This window comes from Acinonyx jubatus, chromosome B4 (genome assembly GCF_027475565.1).
Source record: "Acinonyx jubatus isolate Ajub_Pintada_27869175 chromosome B4, VMU_Ajub_asm_v1.0, whole genome shotgun sequence".
Taxonomy (NCBI): domain Eukaryota; kingdom Metazoa; phylum Chordata; class Mammalia; order Carnivora; family Felidae; genus Acinonyx; species Acinonyx jubatus.
In genome coordinates, this window is record NC_069387.1 from 65,244,155 (window position 1) to 65,263,224 (window position 19,070).

A 19,070-nucleotide genomic window follows, 5' to 3' on the forward strand; every position below is an offset into this window, starting at 1 on the left:
TCCCCACACATACAAATTCTATCATTTTTCTTTTTCACATATTATTCATCCCAGATTAAAGAAGCAAATCACCTGTCAGTATTCAGAAAGTACTAAGTGTCCACTTCTAAAACTAGTTTTGTTACTTGGAGGCAAAGTAAGTTCATTTAAAATTATTTATTTGTCTTTCAATTGTTCACAAATAAAACTTTATGGGATGTTTTAGATAAACTAAGTTTGATTCATTGTATGTTTTTATCAAATTGTACTAGTAAAATGAGTCATTTTTATGCTTTTATTATATATACAAACCAATATTTTTAAAGTACAGATATACACAAATTCATGTGTCTTTACACATGTGTAAATTCATGTGTCCAGAATTATTCTTCCAATCTGTCCATAAGGCAGCAAATGTTTATTAAACTCCTTCCATGTGAAAAGCACACAGGTTTTGTGAAAATCAATGGTAAGACAAATATTGCACTCTTGAAGCTGATAGAGACAAACATGCAAAAAACCTAAATAATTATGTCAGAATAAAAGAAAACTACAAGAAATGTAGTGTAGAAACTCCAAGGAAGAAATTATTAATTCCACTTTGGAAATCTATTTTATGGTATACAGGCATACCTCACTTTATTTTGATTTCCTTTATTGTGTTTCACAGATAACTGTGGTGTTTTGTTTTGTTTTGTTTTGTTTTGTTTTTTGTTTTGTTTTACAGACTGAAGCTTGCGGCTACCCCATGTCGAGCAAGTCACTCGGTGCTATTTTCCCAGGAGCATTTTTGCTCACGTTGTGTCCACATTTTGGTAATTCTCCTAATATTGCAAGCTTTTGCATTGTTTGTTATGGTGATCTGTGAATCAGTAGTCTTGGACGTTACTACTGTAACACCTAATTGTTTATGGCACCATGTACCACACCCATATAACATAGAAGACAGCGAACTTAATCGTAAATGTTGTGTGTGCTCTGACCACTCTATTGACGTAATGTTCCCCCATCTCTCTCCTTCTCAGGCTACTCTGTTCCCTGAGACTCAACAATACCGAAATTATTATTCAAGTGAGAAAGAGTCGCACATCTCTCACTTTATTTTTAAGTTTATGCATTTATTTAGAGAGAGAGATTGGGAGCAGGAGAGAGGCAGAGAGAGGGGGAGAGAGAGAATCCCAAGCAGGGGCTATACTGTCAACACACAGCCCGACACAGGGCTCAAACTCATGAGCCGTAAGATCATGACCTGAGCCAAAATCAAGAGTTGGAGGCTTAACAAACTGAGCCACCCAGGCGCCCCTCTCACTTTAAATCAAAAGCTAGAAATGATGAAGCTTAGTCAGGAAGGCATGTCGAAAGCCAAGAGAGGCCAAAAGCCAGGCCTCTGGAGCCAGTTAGCCAAGTTGTGAATGCAAAGAAAAAGTTCTTGAAGGAAATTAAAAGTGCTACTCCAGTGGACATATAAATGATAAGAAAGCATAAAAGCTATGTTGCTGATATGGAGAAAGCTTGAGAGGTCCAGATAGAATATCAAACTGGCCACAGCATTCAACGTTCCCTTAAGCCAAAGCCTAATCCAGAACAAGGCTCAAACTCTCTTCAATTTTGTGATGGCTGAGAGAGGTGAGGAAGCTGCAGGAGAAAAGCTGGAAGCTGGCAGAGGTTGGCTCATGAGGCTTAAGGAAAGAAGCCGTTTCCAGAACATAAAAACGCAAGACGAAGCAGCAGTTGCTTATGGAGAAGCTGCAGCGAGTTATCCAGAAACTCTAGCTAAGATAATTAATGAAGTTGGTTACACTACACAACAGATTTTCAGTGTAGATGAAACAGCCTTCTAGTAGAAGAAGATGCGATTTCATAGGTAGAGAAGAGAAGCCAATACCTTCTCCTCAGGCTGACCCCCTAAAAAGGGGCTGATGCAGCTCGTGACTTGAAGTTGAAGCCAGCGCTTATGGATCATTCCCAAAATCCTAGGGCCCTTAAGAATTATGCTAAATCTACTCTGCCTGTTCTCCATTTAAGGAACAACAAAGCCTGGATGGCTGTACATCTATTTAGAACATGGTTCACTGAATCTTTTAAGCCCCCTATTGAGAACTATTACTCAGGAAAAAAAAAAAAAAAGATTTCTTTCAAAATACTGGTTATTGACAATGCGCCTGACCATGCAAGAGCTCTGATGAAGGTGTGCCGTGAGATTAACGTTGTTCTTATGCCCACTGACAACATTCATTCTGCAGCCCAAGGATCAAAGAGTGATACTGACTTTCAAGAATTATTATTTAAGAAATACCTTTCATAAGGCAAAATCTGCCACAGTCAGTGATTCTTCTGATGGATCTGGGCAAAGAAAATTGAACACCTTCTGGAAAGCATTCACCATTCTAGACAACATTAAGAACATTTGTGATTCATAAGAAGAGGTTAAATATTAACATTAACAAGAGTTTGGAAGAAGTTGATTCCAAATCTCACGGATGAGTTTCAGGGGTTCAAGACTTCAGTGAGGAAATAACTGCAGAGGTGGTGGAAATAGTGACTAGAATTAGAAGTGGAGCCTGAAGATGTGACTGAATTGCAGCAACCTCCTGATAAAATTTGAATGGATGAGGGGGTGCTTGTTATTGCTTGTTATGGATGAACAAAGAAAGTCGTTTTTTGTTGTTGTTGTTGTTTGTTTGTTTGTTTGTTTTTTGAGAGGGGGAGAGGGGCAGAAAAAAAGGGAGAGAGAATACCAAGGAGACTCTGCTCAGCATGGAGCCCCACGTGAGGCTCGATCTCACGACTGTGAGATCATGGCCTGAACCAAAATCAAGGGTTGGACGCTTAACCAACTGAGCCACCCAGGTGCCTGGAAAGTGGTTTCTTGAGATGGCATCCACTTCTAGTAAAGATACTGTGAAGATTCTTAAAATAACAAAGGATTTAGAATATTACATAAATTTAATTGATAAGAAGTGGCACGGTTTGAGAAAACTGACTCCCATTTTGAAAGAAGTTCTGTGGATAAAATGCTCTCAAACAGCATCACATGCTAGAGAGAAATCTTTCATGGAAGGAAAAGTCAATCAATGCAGCAAACTTTGTTGTTCTCTTATTTTAAGAACTTGCCACAGACATCCCAATCTTCAGCAACCGCCACCATGATCAGTCAGCAGCATCAACATCGAGGCAAGAACCTCCACCAGCAAAGTGATGGCTTGCAGAAAGCTCAGAGGATGGTCAGCATTTGTTAGCAATAAAGGATTTTTTATTAAAGAATGCACGTTTTGTTATACACAGTGCTACTCCATACTTAACAGACTGCAGTACAGTATAAACATAACTTTCACATGCACTGAGAAACCAAAAAATTTATTTGACTCATTTTAACGCAATATTCCCGTTACTGTGGCAGTCTAGAACCAAACCCACAATATCTCCAATGTATACCCTGACAATCAAGGATAGGTACAGAAATTGGGGGGGGGGGGCGTGGTGGGAGGCTTTTCAGCCTGAAGGAAAGTACCAACAATGGTGAGAAGCAAGAGCATACACAGGAGACATGGAGATTGGCAAGTACCCCACTTTGGCTAGAGTCCATGTCTGAGATGTGACTGGCAGGGGATGTCTGTCCAGGATGAGGGAAGACTGTGAACACCACGTTAAGGTGCTTGGATTCTATTTTGTAAGCAAAGGAGAAAGACTGAAAGTTTCTGCAAAAGGAAAACCACATAATTCAACCTTTGTTTGGGAAGCTAACTACATAACAGGTGAAGAATAGACCAAAAACATGAATTCTGGAGTCACAGAGAATAGTTCAGAGAATATTTTAACGTTCTTAGGGGGAAATACAACTTCCTGAACAAAAAGGCTGGCAGCAGGAATGGAAAGGGAAGCAACAAACATTTTGGAGAGCCGAGCCGAATAGAAAGTTGTGACTGAGCAGACACTGTGAGTAGGTTAAAGGTTATAACAATAGAAAAGCAATAGTATACATGTTGGTATTGGTTTACTTTATTTCAAAAGTCAAAGTCAAATGTAGACAGTATGCTTTCCCACAAAACCCAGATGTTCCCTAAGAATCTTTCCAGGTGCTACTTCAGGCAGCCAGCGCTTAGGAACAACTGATTGGTAAACACAAAATTGAAGCAATTTGCCATCTCCACTCAAAGCTCTATCTTTGCCAAGAGTTGGGGGCGGGGGGGGGGGGGCACAGGGGTAACATATCACAAAAGTAAATTGAAAGAAAGGCACACACATCTATTAATATCAAACATTGTTCATTTTCAGGATGAAGGAAGCTAGCTATAGATCCCTGGAACAGCAACAGTAGAATTTGACATCCCTTCGGGAGAATATTAAGTGAAATGAGGACTTTGAAGTGGGAAGCGGTTGGCATTAGAGAGAGTCTACCTTAATATCCCTTTAAAAACTCAGACACTGGAATTAGGGCCTAGGTTTTCAAATGGCATTGCCAATCATAAGATTTCCTCAAATCAAAGCACGTTTACATTGTATTTCAAGGTCTCACTTCCAGTGCCATTGACTTATCAAGCTCTGAGTGACATCCCAGGTCGTCTAAACCAGGGATTCAACCATCCTAGGAAATGATGCTTTCTCAGGGTACTGGTGGCATTGCCAAAGGTCACAGAGGCAGTGTCAGAAACACAACGTAAGCCCGGGGATTTCCCAGACTTCACTGACATATTCCACAAGGAAAGAAGAAGTCACATAAATGACATTCAAATGACAAAATGACGTCAGTGAAACAAAGAAATTAAAACCATTTAATTTAAACTGTGAGACATATCTTAGGTTGAAAATCAATCATCTTTCAGCTACTTCAAACTTCTCTCCAAAAACATTTTTTAAATTCACCAATTCAAATTACCAATTAGGAGAAACATTCACTACCCACTTAATATTGATTATGCCTCCTTTTCCCAATGCCTACAAAGAGGCTTTGGATGAAACCTCTAACATAAAATCAATTGCAATCAGCTTTGTAGTGTTTCTGCTTCCACAATTAATTTGAACGTTGAGATAGCAAGGTAATAAATAAGCTCTGTCCAAACTCTCTCTCATTCTTTGCTTTATGGCTGGGAAACATGAAAACCTATTGAAGACATTAAAGAAGAATGATTGAGCTTTCAATTACCTAGAAAGCCACAAATAATGTGATATTCCCTTTACAGGAGTACATTTAGATAAAAAAAGATTTTTAAGAATGCCCACAACATCATACACACAGAGATGACACAAAATATAAAGTTCTGTGGGCACTGAGAAGCAAACTTCTCAAAATGACTCTAAAACCACTAATATACTACCTAAGGCTGAGAAACGTGTTAGTTTCGATCAGGTATGACAATTATAACCATATCTGGTTCTCTGCACTCTCTTGACAATTGAGATATTTATATATATATTAAGAATATCTCTCTCTATATATATATTTAGAATATCTCAATAAAAATATATATATATTTTTAATATATATATTAAGGAGATATATATATATATATATATTTCAGAGAGAGAGCAACTAATTAGCCAAGTAGAAAATATTGACTTTTACAGTTATGTCACAACGCAGTTAGTCAGAATACTGTGCTGACATTTTCAATATCTAAACATTTTATTTACACAGAATTCTGAAGAGCATATTTGTCGTGAAAGGAAACCCTGGAATCTATTATTGAAAAGCAAGCAAGTTAAGTGGTGACTTCATTATTAAGAAAGCAGGGGATGGAAATGACAGAGCTTGCGGTCAGTTCTCAACTCCAATGGTATGTATGAATGTCACATAGTCAATTCAATTAATTTCCCTCTACTTTTCATTTACCAGGTCCATCACCTTTGTCCAGCATTTAACTTTCATCTCACCCTGCCTGCTGATTTCTAGTTAAAAAGCCCTCTCATTACTTAATTTCCCACAGCTTCATTAGGTAACTCAGCAGCAGAAAAAGGTAAGAATTGATACTTGGAAGTCAAACACCAAATTGTTAAGGTTTATGGCACTCATCTGAACTGTTTCTACCCACAGCTCTCACCAATAGGGAACAGAAATGGCACAGAGGAACTGTACTTCCCTTTGTGATGGTATTGACATCATCTACTATAATTGTGTCTCTCAGCTTTGTCCTTTCTCTTTAGTTCCCAACACATCAATACTGATAGGAAAGAATCCCACCCTTAAATCCTAAAATGAGTAACTTATGGAAGAATACCAGAGTATGTCTAGTGGACAGAAGCATATACCTAAGAACCAGACATATACATGGACTGGGAACTCAACCTCACCACCTCCTTGATGTGCGACTTAGGCCAAATTATTTAAACCTTCTTTGAACCTCAATCTCCTCACCTATAAAATAGGACATAAATCGCCTGTTTTATAGAAATTGTGAGGACTGAGTGAATCAGTATATGTTAAGTGTTTTCTACATTGTCTCGCATACATTTTGACTTTAAATAAAATATATAGCATGTTTCTTGACTTCATTACTTTAGCTTATAATTGAATAGTTGTACAGTCTAACAGATAGAAATGCTTCCCAGGGACTATCAATGATACTTTGCTTCTTCGGTGTTTCACAAAGTTAACTGATAATTCCCTCAGTGTTTGGAGTTTTATTCTTTATAGACTAAAAGTGACAAAAGGTCTCATAATTTGAACAAGAATACGTGAGACCTAATGTCTCTGGCCGAAGAGGCTATAACATTGATGGTTGTAATACATTTGAAAACACTAAGGTATTGTAAGTCAGGCCGTGAACATTGGCCCTTGGGACAAGGCACCTTTTAAATATATCTCACTTTATTATTGGCAATAAAAACCTTCTCCGCCATCAGCCTGAATTATCATCTAGTTGGATCCGTTTTATCACATGTAAGACACGAAAGAGTTGTCTAAATGTCAGCCCACTGATTTTGTTGGTGGGATACAAGAATATGCTTTCACTCTAAAACTTTGTTGTTAAACACTACTTCCAATCTGTCAAATCCCATTGGGGCCACGTGTCTCATTGTGTGGGTTGGTGTGTGGTGTTGGGAGCCATGGGGTAGAATCTGTAGGAACTTCCTATGCATTTCCAAATCCACACTCTTGTAACCACTTTTACTCTGTACCTCCCCCACACTGCATTTCACGTTTCTATGACTTCCCATACTGATTATAAATTTGTCCAAAATACAGGTGTTCTCTCTTCTGTGTTGCTTGTATGCCACCTAGTAACGTATTCATAAGAAACTTAGCTAAGACTAACAACTACTAAGTGCATTTCTTGTGACAGGCACATTCCTGGGCACTTTGTAGAATTTATTTCATTTACCTCTCCAAGAAGACTATAAATTTAGTTTTTAAATCATTTCTGTATTACTGATTAGGAAATTAAATTCTGGAAGTTGAAATAAGATACCCAAAATAACGTTCCAAAAAGGGATAAAACTGGGATTTAAAGACATCTGTCTGGCTCCTAATTCCACTTTCTTGCTGCTATACTCTGCTGCCCCAAATTCTCATTAATCTTTAAATGCAACTTTCTCGTGGGAATAAAAGTATTTAGAAAGGTGCAGCCAGTAGTTTAGACTTGACTCTGCTTATTTAAAGAGGAATAGGGGGGAATAATGAAAATAAGCTATTAAAATCCCCTTGAGAAGATAGCTTACTAATAACTTCAGTCATAGAAAACTATCCTCAGGAGAAAAAAAAACCATAACTGCTGTCAAGTGTTTGTGAATAAGAATACTCGTTAGCATTATTCTGAATAGTAACTTTTTGAAATAAATTTTGGAAAATAAGAGAGAAGTCAAATAAATAGTGTGTGCATAAAATAGACTAGAGACACAGAGGCTTATTTTTTCAAAAACGAATGACAGCAATATATACATGATATAATACAAAAAATACAGAAGATAAATTATGTAGAATATAGTATGATCCCATTATATAATGTGAGCATACAACACACACACACATACACTCAAGGGAAAGAGAGGGACTGTAAGTATGGCGTTATAAATGGGAAAGAAGTAAACTAAATGTTCATAGTTTGGGGCGCCTGGGTGGCTCAGTTGGTTAAGCGTCTGACTTCAGCTCAGGTCATGATCTCACGGTTTGCGAGTTTTAGCCCTGTTTTGGGCTCTATGGTGACAGCTCAGAGCCTGAAGCCTGCTTCAGATTTTGGGTCTCCTTGTCTCTCTGCCCCTCCCCCACTCATTCTCTCTCTCCCTTTCTCTCTCTCTCTCTTTCAAAAATAAAACATTAAAACAATTTTAATGTTCATAGTTGGATGGAATATGAGCGATTTTTATTTTGTATGGATATCCATTTGTAATTCTGAGTACTTAACTAGTATGAAAAGCAGTATTTTAACGCACATAGATGCAACAACTTATTTAACCCTCAAAACAAATACAAGTCACAGGGGCTATTATTCTCCCCACTTTACGGATGAGGAAATTAAGGAACAGAGTCATTAAGTAACTTTCCAACGTTTCACAGCCAGTAGTGGTAGAACAGGTCTAGTTCCACACCCATGCTCTTCAAGGCTAAGTAAAACTGGCTCTCATAAGCAACTGTTATTATTATAAAACAGGCTAACAACTGCATAAAACCCCTTTGAGAGGGATTGTTTTTCTTCCCTGTCTTGAGTGAAACAAGTAGGGAGGCTTCTGCCTGTTCTGCCACAAAAAGGTATGTAAAAGAGCACAGACATTTACACCCTTTTCCTTGGGGCCCTGCTTTGTGAATTGCGTCCAGACTCACATTCTCCACATCCCAGGGCTGTTTGAGAACATCGCAGGCCCCAAATATTAAAAAATACAAAGGGCAGACCAAAACATTGGTGGAACAACCACATGAGTAAGGCTTTTGTCTGCTAAGATATACCTGGACACCTTGCACATTGAGACTTTAAGATCACAGTACAAATGCCCCAGTACAAATATTCCTGAAACTCTGGGGCTAAGCCAAACCCAAATAGGGCTGAAAAAAGCATCATGGGGTCACTACAATTTTGAACCATAGGACTTCAGGAACTACAGAGCCAGAAGAATAGGATGCTATGCCCATACCACACTTGGCCCTCAGTTTACCTGTTATTAACAGCATAACAGGCGTTCTACTTCCCCTAGCATATAGTAACATTATCAGTTAACAATTAACTTCAAACTTCTTGTCTTTTTTAAAAAGGGTAGAATATGTCTAAAAGATAAACCAACAGGGACTGGGGTATAAACCCCAATTGCTGTGTTTGAACTCTTTCCTCTTTTGCCATAGATAATAAGAACAGCGAATGCACCTACTTCAACCAAACTGGGCCAATCCCCGCTGGACCAAGCAGATTCTCTCTCTTGCAATACGAATTTGCTTTCCCAGGTGGTCTGGAACTGGAACTGGAACATGTAAACTTGCAAAGTATATGCTACCAGTGGATGGAGAAACAGAAAAACAAAGTCTTCAAAGTAAGAGAATAAGCAAGGAGTGGAAAGAAACACATGAAAAAGTGAAGAAAGCAAAAAGCATACAGAATTTCAATTATCTTCTTGTTTCATTCACAATACACTTGCAAACTGTCACAGCCTCTCATGGATTCTGAAACCACACGGCCCCACTTATTCTAAGCAGAGAAGCAAGACCACAAAAGTGCTGAACCGGACACTGTCATTTCTAATGTGTCATTTCTAATAGTGACAGTCCAACAGCAACAAACTTTTTCCTTTGTATAATCTTTTACAAAAGGCCTCTGAACAGTGAGGTGTATGTAAGTAACACATGTTTAACAATGGGCTCTCCAAAAAAAACAAAAAAAAAACAAAAAACTAGATGCATAAATGTGTGTATGCATGTGTGTGTTTGTATAATTTGTTATAAACTTACCGACATATAGTATGTGTAGCTGAGCACACAACTTCTAAACAATAATAATAATAATAATAATAATAATATTTTTACTTAAATTCCATAAGGCCAATTGATTCCCACAGAAGGTCTTAAGTGCAGACAACAACAAAATCATAAATCAAGCCCTGATCTTGACTTTCAGTATTTGCCAGTTTCCATGGTGTAAATATTCGCCATGGCCAACTTCAGTCTACCAATAGGACGTCACTGAACAGGACTGAAGAGATGAGCAGTAGCACAAGATTGCATAATATTTTCACCACGCGGATTAAAAAGAGCATAGATGCCATGAAAGAGTAGAGAAAACTGAACTGTAGTAAAACAATTAGGAAGTGACAACTTTTGACTATGCCTTTATTTTAAAATGTAATGCATTAATTTTAGGTTTATATCATTTAATTTTTAATAACCACTATATTTAACAACTGGTGGACAAATTCCTGTCTCAATACCATTTAAGTCTGGTCCACCACACCCCTGAAAAGTTATCTCCTCGCACCTGTGTAGGGCAGGGATTGCTAATCCATATAAAATGACTACAGTCACAGTCATTTCCTCATCAAACAGGTAAACATTTTAATGTGTATCATCAGCACATGGTAAACTTGTTAAAAGCCCAGATTCCTGGGCCCTACCTAATCCCAGAGATTTTGGTTCAGTAGATCTGGTGTGGGTACCTAGAAATCTGTATTTTAACAGGCACACAGCCCTCTCCATGCCAGCTGATTTATTCAGAGAATGACAGCATCCAGCATTGATGGACTACATATTCTGTGCCAAACTCAGGATACATGGATTATTCAAGAAACAAAACTTGTCCTCAAGGTGAATGCAGAGACCAAGAATTAACAACATAACTATGATACTAGTACATACCAGCTGCTTTGGGAAAACAGCAAAACCCAGTTGGGAAGAGGAGTTGTGAGAGGGATGTTTGACCTGAGTCTTGAAGAAAAGAGCACAAGCTAATCAAAAAGACAAGGGGGAAGAAGGGAGGAAGGGCTATTCAAGGCAGAGAGAGTGGCATTCAGCATAGCCCCATAGGCAAAGAGGAAGTCGGTTCACTGGCAAAACGGCACGTGCTATGGGACTGTACCACTTATTCGTGTATTGCAGCCACATTTATCCATCACCAGTTCTAGCATATGGTAAACACATATTGGTTGGACTATATTCAGTCACAGTGTTCATGTGAGAAGTGGTGGTAGATTAGGCAAAAGAGTCATGGCCAGGTTAGATAGGACCGCACGGAATATCTAGCACAAAGTAAGGGCTCACATTTTGTATCCTTCCCTCAACCTGAGTAGTTAAAATTGGTTGTATCACCATTATAAAATTATTGCTGTGAAAGAATTTACATGTGATGGCTAACCCACAAAGTCTAGAAATACAGAATGTTCTCCCTGTTTGTTTTTTTTTTCATTGATAAGCTAACTTCTCAGAGAAAATGACCAAAATTATGTGTTGGAAACAGTTCACTAAACCAAAGGCCCAGGGAAACAGGTGATTACTGCATATTATTTTTCCCACTGGTTTTTACCTCATTCTAATTAATCTGTTTTCAGAATACAATGGGAATGTTGTAAATGTTATTTTATGTGTGTAAGGTTGTATCATTTCAGCTACAGACATTTTAATTAGGTAACCCAATTAACTTAAAAAAAAATCTATGAATTAACATAATGAGAAAAATGAATGCTGGGAGAACTAAACAGTGGAAAGAAGGGAAGTCATAGGGTAGGAGCTTGTCTCTACATAAACGCAGCTAGAAAAGAGCACTCATCACGTTACACACCAAGTTTGTAGCCATCCCAAAACCTCCACGCTATTCTACCGTCCCTTCTCTAATGCAAGCCTTGCCCATCCTTCTCGTGTCCCCTCAAGCCCCATCTTCTCTTTGTAATATGTTCCAAGCACTCCACTCCACTATGGTCTGTTCCCTCTCTGTGCACGAACCACATCTTTGGATTTAGTCCAACGTCATCACATATTACGTAATACTTCTCTCCCAACCAGACTTTACATTTTCAGAGAACTCTTACATTTCTCCTGGAGCAGAGCATAATTCTCGACATACAAAAGACATTAAACAGTTGGTGAGGGAATAGACTAATTGATTTCCGTGAATTATATTTAGCTTCAAGCTTCAATTGTTAATTTTCTCACCTCCCCCAAAATGAAGATGAAAATGTCATAAAGATTTTTTTAAAGGCCTTCGACTGGGGACAATGAAAGGAGGTTATTAAAAAGGATTCTATTCCTGAGTTGCTTTTGGAGTGTCAGCAAATCATCAGAGGTCTCTAACATAGAAAGCAAGGGAATTCCCTACTCTGCTCGCCCAGAGTAAGACTGAGAGACCTCCAATTAAGCCTTATTGCTAAGTGAAATTCCCCCCAAACATCCTAGAATATACGCTCTTTATACTTTCATCAAAGAAGAAAGAGAAAGAGAGAGCAGGTATCCCAAGACTGCCTCTATCCCTGTCTTCTTTACTAATTGACTGCAGAACAAAAGAGGAATATTTACAGAATTCCATACTGAAGCATATAGAAAACATTTATTCAGTAAATACTATTTCCAATTTCAAAATAGTTAATGTTGTTTTAACACTTCCTTTTGTGTCACAAATTGTGTGAGCACTTTTCAGACATCATGTTATGAAGCTCTGATAACATTCTATATAAGATAAATACCACAATTATCCTCATTTTAGAGATGAAGGAGCTCAGATTAAGAACTCCAAAGTAACATGATTGAGACACAAAGCCAGAATCCGTAACCAGGTCTCTTATGCCAAAGCCCAGAGGACACCATCTATGTTTACAAGATTCAATTCTCAACAATGTTAAGTACTGTAAGTACTTGGGTTCTATTTCAGGACTTTTTTTTTTTTTTTTTTTTTTTTTTTTGCTTTTGAAAACTTAAAAACAAAAAACAAGACAACATGACACCAAATCAATGATACGGAAAAAAGGCTGGAACAAGGATGTCCAGGGTCTGAGGTATCAAGCTTAAACAAACTGGGTTAAAGCCAATTAATTACAAGATTCCAGGCACACCCAACACACACACACAAAAAGAGTGGTTAACTGTGGATCCCACTGGTAGAAAGACCAGTGAGGGTACAATTTCCCCATCAGTCCTAAAGAGCTTTTGGGAAACTCAGATTTAATTTATAACATTTTTATATTCATGCCAGATACAGCCCACATGTCATTCAGGCTTTGCAGGATGTTCAGCAGAGAAGAACTCTAGAAAACACTCTTATTGTAGGACTTTTGGCTATGTATGATGTGTATATACTAATGACTTCCCTGGAGCATCCAATGCCAGCTTCAGGGAAAAGAAAAAGGCCTAGAAATTAATGCCTGAAAAGAGTTTTCCATATAGTTTCACCTGTTCAGTTGACAGGAAGAAATCTCAGGCAACCCTTAAAGCAATAAACATAATAAGGCAAGAGCCCCACCTTAGCTATCACTATCAGCATTAGTATCTCCACAGTTGTGAGGTCAGCCTTAAGAGGAAGCAAGCAATCACGGGATGTAGTTTCAGGGATAGCCGAAAGCCTCGCCCCTAATTAACACCTCAATTAGGGTTGTAGGTGCTTGAATTTCCACAAAAAAGAAAATCAATCCCTTGGGCTTTAGACTTAGTCTTGTGAAAATGCAAAATCAAGTACGACTGGGGTGACAGCATTTTAAGTTTCCGGGTTTATTTACATCCAAGATTCCCCTTGTTTGTTATATTCCTTCAAGGCAAGTTTTGCTAAGGAAAAGAATTGGAGGGGGGCGGGGAATTTGAAGCACTGAAAACAATCCTGAGGCCAAAGTGGGCAAAAAGGAAGAGAGTTTTCCACTGAGAGAGACCCAAGTATGCAAACAAGAAAGTGGGCTCCAGAGTCAATATTATGCAAATTCTCCCTCTCCTGGTGCCATTATCAATTTAGTAATATAGTCCGCCTATCTCCTTCTCAAAATCTTCTGCGAAACAGCAATTATGCTGCTTTGTTTACAGGAAAACTGACCCAAGCAACTCAGGCAAGGAGTTGAAATTTACAGTCCTTGGGCAGAGTGTCAGTTGTTACAAGCACTCAAAACTGTGTCTACTTGCAGGCAGAAAGTCGTGACTTCCCAGATTTCAGGTACGGCACAGATTCGTCTGCAAACAGGGCTGGAGCCCAAATCTCTACCTAACAGGCACGAGGCAAGAAGCCCGGAAGGGTGGGGGGAAGCAAGCTGGATGGCTCCAGGAAGTGGGTGGGGAGGCAGCTGCCGGGTTTGGTGCCAACTGTGGCACCAGCAGGTTCGCACACGCCTAGCGGAGGGAGTCCCGGGCCACCGCGCGCAGCGGTCGCAAGCGCTTTTGGCAATGCTGTCCCCCTTCGACTCCCGTCATCACCCAACCCAACAGCTCGGGTCTGGGACGTAAAAAGGGCTTGCAAAGTGGGCGGCGGCCGGCGTTCCCGCCGCTGAGTCACAGCCCAGCCAACTTTTACAGCATTTCCCAGAAAGAAAACGAAAAGTCTCAGTTCCGTAGCCCACCACTCGCTTCTCGTTCCCGCTCTCCGCTCCGTGTCACTGGGGTGACTCGGACCCACAGCTGGGGTGCTTCCCACTCGTCGCGCAACTTCTCACCCCAGCAAAGCCTCGGGGTGCCCCGAGCGCTTCGCAAGCGCTACCCACCCGGCAAACGGGAGAGCAGGAGGAGGGAGGGGAAGGGCTAGCCTCCTCACCTGCAGGACACCGACACCTCCACCCGCGTGGCCGGGATGGCCGCGCTCAGCTGGTTCAAGTCCCCGATGCCCGCAGTGCTGGTGTAGCGGCTGTCCATCTTGGATGGAGGCGCCGCGGACTTGTCCGGCGCCCACATGCAGAGCTCGGGCAGACTGAGGGCTCCGAGCCCAGCTCCCGACAGCCGGGGATGGGGGTTGAGGGTGGAGGCAGAGGAAGGAGGGCGGAGGCAGCTCGCGGGAAGGGGGAGGGAGGGGGAGGCGGACCCGCGCAGAGCCGCGAGGGAACCGCGAGCCAGTCCTGACCCAGGCCGAGGCTGCCGGGGAAGTGGCGCACGGGGCTCCGGGCTTCCCTGCCCCCTCCCTGCAGGCAGCAGCCCCAGCAGGGGACACTCAGTGATCCTTTCCACGCTCTGGGTGTCAGGCTCTGAGCAGCCAGCGGGCCACCCGGCGAGGGGGGGCGGGGGGCAAGAGACCCAGACCTCAACCGTCTAGGAGCGCAAGCCCCAGCCGGCTGGGCATGCGGCTGGGGTTGTCTCCGCCTCTACACACCCACTCCCGCCTCCTGGGCCGCGACTCCCTCCTCCTGTCAATCAGGTGTGGACGGGAATGTCACGCAGTTCGCCTGCCTGAGCTGGAAGCTGGAGGTGTGGGCGCCTCTGCCCGCTCCTAACCCCCTCCCCCACCGTAGGTCCACCCCTCCCCACCCCGCGCTGGTCCTCACCGCACCCTCGAAACCCATGGAGGTCCTTGCCCTCGGGCCGAAGAGCCGGTCCGAGCTTCTGAACTGCCCACCCTCGGCCCCTTGAGGGTTGAGGACAATGGGGCAGAAGGACGATCTCCAGCGTTCTGTACGCGGTGCTAAAGTGACATACCAATATCTGGGACAAGGCGGGAACAGGGTGGACTCTAATGTGGGGAGAAAAACTATTTGGGATTTAAGGGGGCCATCTGGTTTCCCTCTTCCCTCAATTCCTCGGAACATGGGGGTCTAATAGGGACAGTCCTTATAGCCAGGGCCCTGCTGCGGCCCCTCGTTCCCAAATGCATGAAAAGTTCTGCCCTGAAACCTGGAGGTCACTACTATTTAATACAGCTCCCTCACCCCGACTCCCACCCAGTGAGACCCGAATGACACTGGACGGACGCTAGCACAGAGGAGCCGTAGTGAGCGCCGCATTTGGGGCAGCCATGCTGGTGCCAGAATGCCGAAGCAGACACAGCCTGGGGAGGTACCCGAGGCTCCCCTCCATTGCCATGACCTCATTGGCTGCACCTTCCCTCCGGCCTCACCCGTGCGCCTACGGGTCCCCGAGCGCTCGCCACCAGGGGGCGACGGAGAGCTGGACGCGGCTTTAGGTAAAGAAGCGGGGAGCGTCGGATGGTGGCCGCCTTCTCAACGCGCCAAGCACGGAGTTTCCAGCTGGCAGGACTAACTCAGAAAGGAACTGTTTTCATGGTTCAGAACCAGCCATACGTTGTAACATTTTAATCCACTTGGAGCCACCTGCCCGGAGAATCTGTACAGTTGCCCGCGAGGATGTGTAGGCGTAGTCTTGCCTCTCTCCCCCCTGTCAAGATCCTTCCTGCGTTTCAGTCTTGGTTTCCATTCCTCATCACCCAGCCCACCCCTTTTCATCCCTTAAATCCGGAGGTTCTCTGGTTCTCTTTTCCCATCACAGATTAACCTGTGGTTTATTACTATTTGGAAATGTCCTAAAACTCCAGACATTTCTCTTATGCTGGCCAAAATTAATTTGGAGGACGAGACCTAGGTGAATTTTTTTAAGGTAACCAGACTTATTTCTCAGAAGCCAACAGAAGAAATAAAAGTTTAGAACTTTAAAATAGTACCCAGCCCGTAGGTCCTTTACTTCTTAAATTTTCCCACTTTATTGACCTATAATTGATATATAATAAATTCCACATAAAGTGTACCATTTAATAAATTTCAATACATATATACTCCTGTAAATCCATCACCACAATCAAAATAATGAGCCATTCCATCACCCCAAAAGTTTTCTCATGTCTCCTTTGTAATCAGTCCCTCCTTTCACCACTAAAAACAACCCTCCAGGCAACCACTCGTCTTCTTTATATCACTATGGATAAGTTTGCATTTCTATAATTATATATATATAATTGTAAATGTATATATATATGTATATGTATTGTATGTGTATGTATGTATTGTATATGTATATATATAATTGTATATATATACAATTGTAATTGTATATGTATAATTATATATATACATATACAATTGTATATACAATTGTATATAATTGTATATGGAGATATATATATCCATATATATATATGGAATCATATAACCTGTACTCTTTTTTGTGTGACTTCTTCCATTAAGCAAAATTCTTTTGAGATTTATCCACTTTGTTGAGTGCATCAATAGAGCATTTCTTTTTTATTGTTCACTAGTATTTCATAGTATAGATGTGCCACAAATGGTTTACCCATTCACGTGTTAGTGGACATTTTAGTTTTTCCAGGTTTGGGCTATAACAAAACTGCCATGAACATTTATGTATAAGTCTTTATGTGGGCATATGCTTTCATTAGTTTTGAGGAAAAAAAACTTAGAAGTGAAATACCTGGGTCATAAGGAATGTGAATGTTTAACTTTTTAAGAAACTACTAAACTGTTTTCCAAAATAGTTTTACTATTTTCCTTTCCCACAACATTATGTGAGTGGGTAACATTATTAGTCTTTTGATCCATGAACATTATATGAGTTCCAGTTGCTTCATAACCTTATCAATACATATTATTGTTATTCTCTTAAATTTTAGTCAATCCAATAGGTGTCTTAGAGTGGGTTAATGACTACTAATGTTGTAACTATGGATCTCATTGTGGAGTAATCACTAGTGATGAGAATATTTTTCTGTGCTTATTTGCTATCTGTATATCTTCTTTGGTAAAGTGTCTATTCAAATCTTTTGCAATTTTTTTTTTATTTATTAGAAAAAGAGAGAGAAAGAGAAAGAGAATACACGCACGCGAGTACACGGGGGAGGGGCAGAGACACAGGGAAAGAGAGATCCCAAGCAGGCTCCACACTGTAAGCTCAGAGCCTCCTGATGTGGGGCTCAAACTAAGGATCCCTTAGATCTTGACCTGAGTCGAAATCAAGAATCAGTTGCTTAACGGCTGAACAACCCAGGCACCCCTGCTCATTTTTATTGCATTATTAGTTGTATTATTCCTGAGTTTTGAGAGTTCTTTATATATTTTCTATACAATTTACAAAATAACTTCTGGCAGTCTGTGGCTTGTATTTTTTTTTTAATTTTTAATGTTTATTTGTATTTGAGAGAGAGAGAGCACACACCTATGAGCAAGGGAGCGGCAGACAGAGACACAGAATGCAAAGCAGGCTCCAGGCTCTGAGCTGTCAGCACAGAGCCCCACACAGGGCTCAAACCCACATACTGTGAGATCATGACCCGAGCCAAAGTCAGATGCTCAACCCACTGAGTCACCTAGGACCCCTGGCCTGTATTTTCATTTTAATGGTCTGTCAGAGAGCAGAAGTTCCTAATATTGATGAATCCAGTTATTCAACTTTATTCTAATACTGATTATAATGTTGGTGTTGAATTAGAGAAATCTTTACCTAATCTGAGGCCAAAAATTATCTTCTATGTTTTCTTCTAGAAATTTTATATTTTCAGGCTTTCCATTTAGGCCCATGATTAATTTGAGTTTTTTAAATCAAAGTTGTCTTTTTTGCACATCAACATCAAATTTTTCTAGCACCATCATTAAAAAGACCAACCTTTCTCCATTGACTCATCTTTGTACTTTTGTCAAAAATCAATTCTCCATGAGTCCATTTTTTAGTCTATCCTATTCCATTGATCTGTTTGTTTTTCTTTAAACAAATACCACAGTCTTAATTACTGCAGCTTTGCTAATAACTCTTGAAAGCAGGTAGTGATCATTTTAAAAATTCTTTTGTCGGGGCACCTGGGTGGCTCAGTGGGTTGGACGTCCAACTTCGGCTCAGGTCATGATCTCCCAGTTCGTGGGTTTGAGCCCCGCATCAGGCTCTGTGCTGACATCTCAGAGCCCGGAGCCTGCTTTGGATTCTGTGTCTCCCTCCCTCTCTCTGCCCCTTCCCTGCTTGCTCTCTCTCTCTCTCTGTCTCTGTCTCTCTCTCAAAAATAAATAAACATTAAAAAATTTTTAAAAATAATAATAAAAATTCTTTTGTCATTTTGGATTCTTTGAATTTCCATGTAAATTTTAGAATCAGCCTGGTAATGTCTACCAAAAAAAATTTTTATCAAGATTTTGATTGCAATTCCATTGATTCTATAGACCACTTAAAGAAGAGTGGATAACATTAGTCTCCTGATCCATGACCATTATATATCTTCCATTTATTTAGGTCTTCTTTAATGTCTATCAGCAATGGACTGGTACCCTTAAAGGAGAAA

General features: G+C 40.7%; 1 protein-coding gene across 3 annotated transcripts in view; it reads right to left on the reverse strand.

Moving 5' to 3' along the window:
• The window catches only part of CPNE8 (copine 8), a 285,057-nt gene extending 269,914 nt beyond the window's left edge, over positions 1–15,143 (reverse strand). Inside the window, exon 1 of one of the 3 annotated variants that reach the window (XM_053226117.1) lies at positions 14,604–15,143. In XM_053226117.1, coding sequence (XP_053082092.1) covers positions 14,604–14,740 — 137 coding nt within the window. In that variant the 5' untranslated portion in view covers positions 14,741–15,143. The remainder of the gene's footprint in view (positions 1–14,603) is intronic. The other 2 variants (XM_027035891.2, XM_053226119.1) reach the window with 2 other exon arrangements.
• Positions 15,144–19,070: the final 3,927 nt, after the last annotated feature.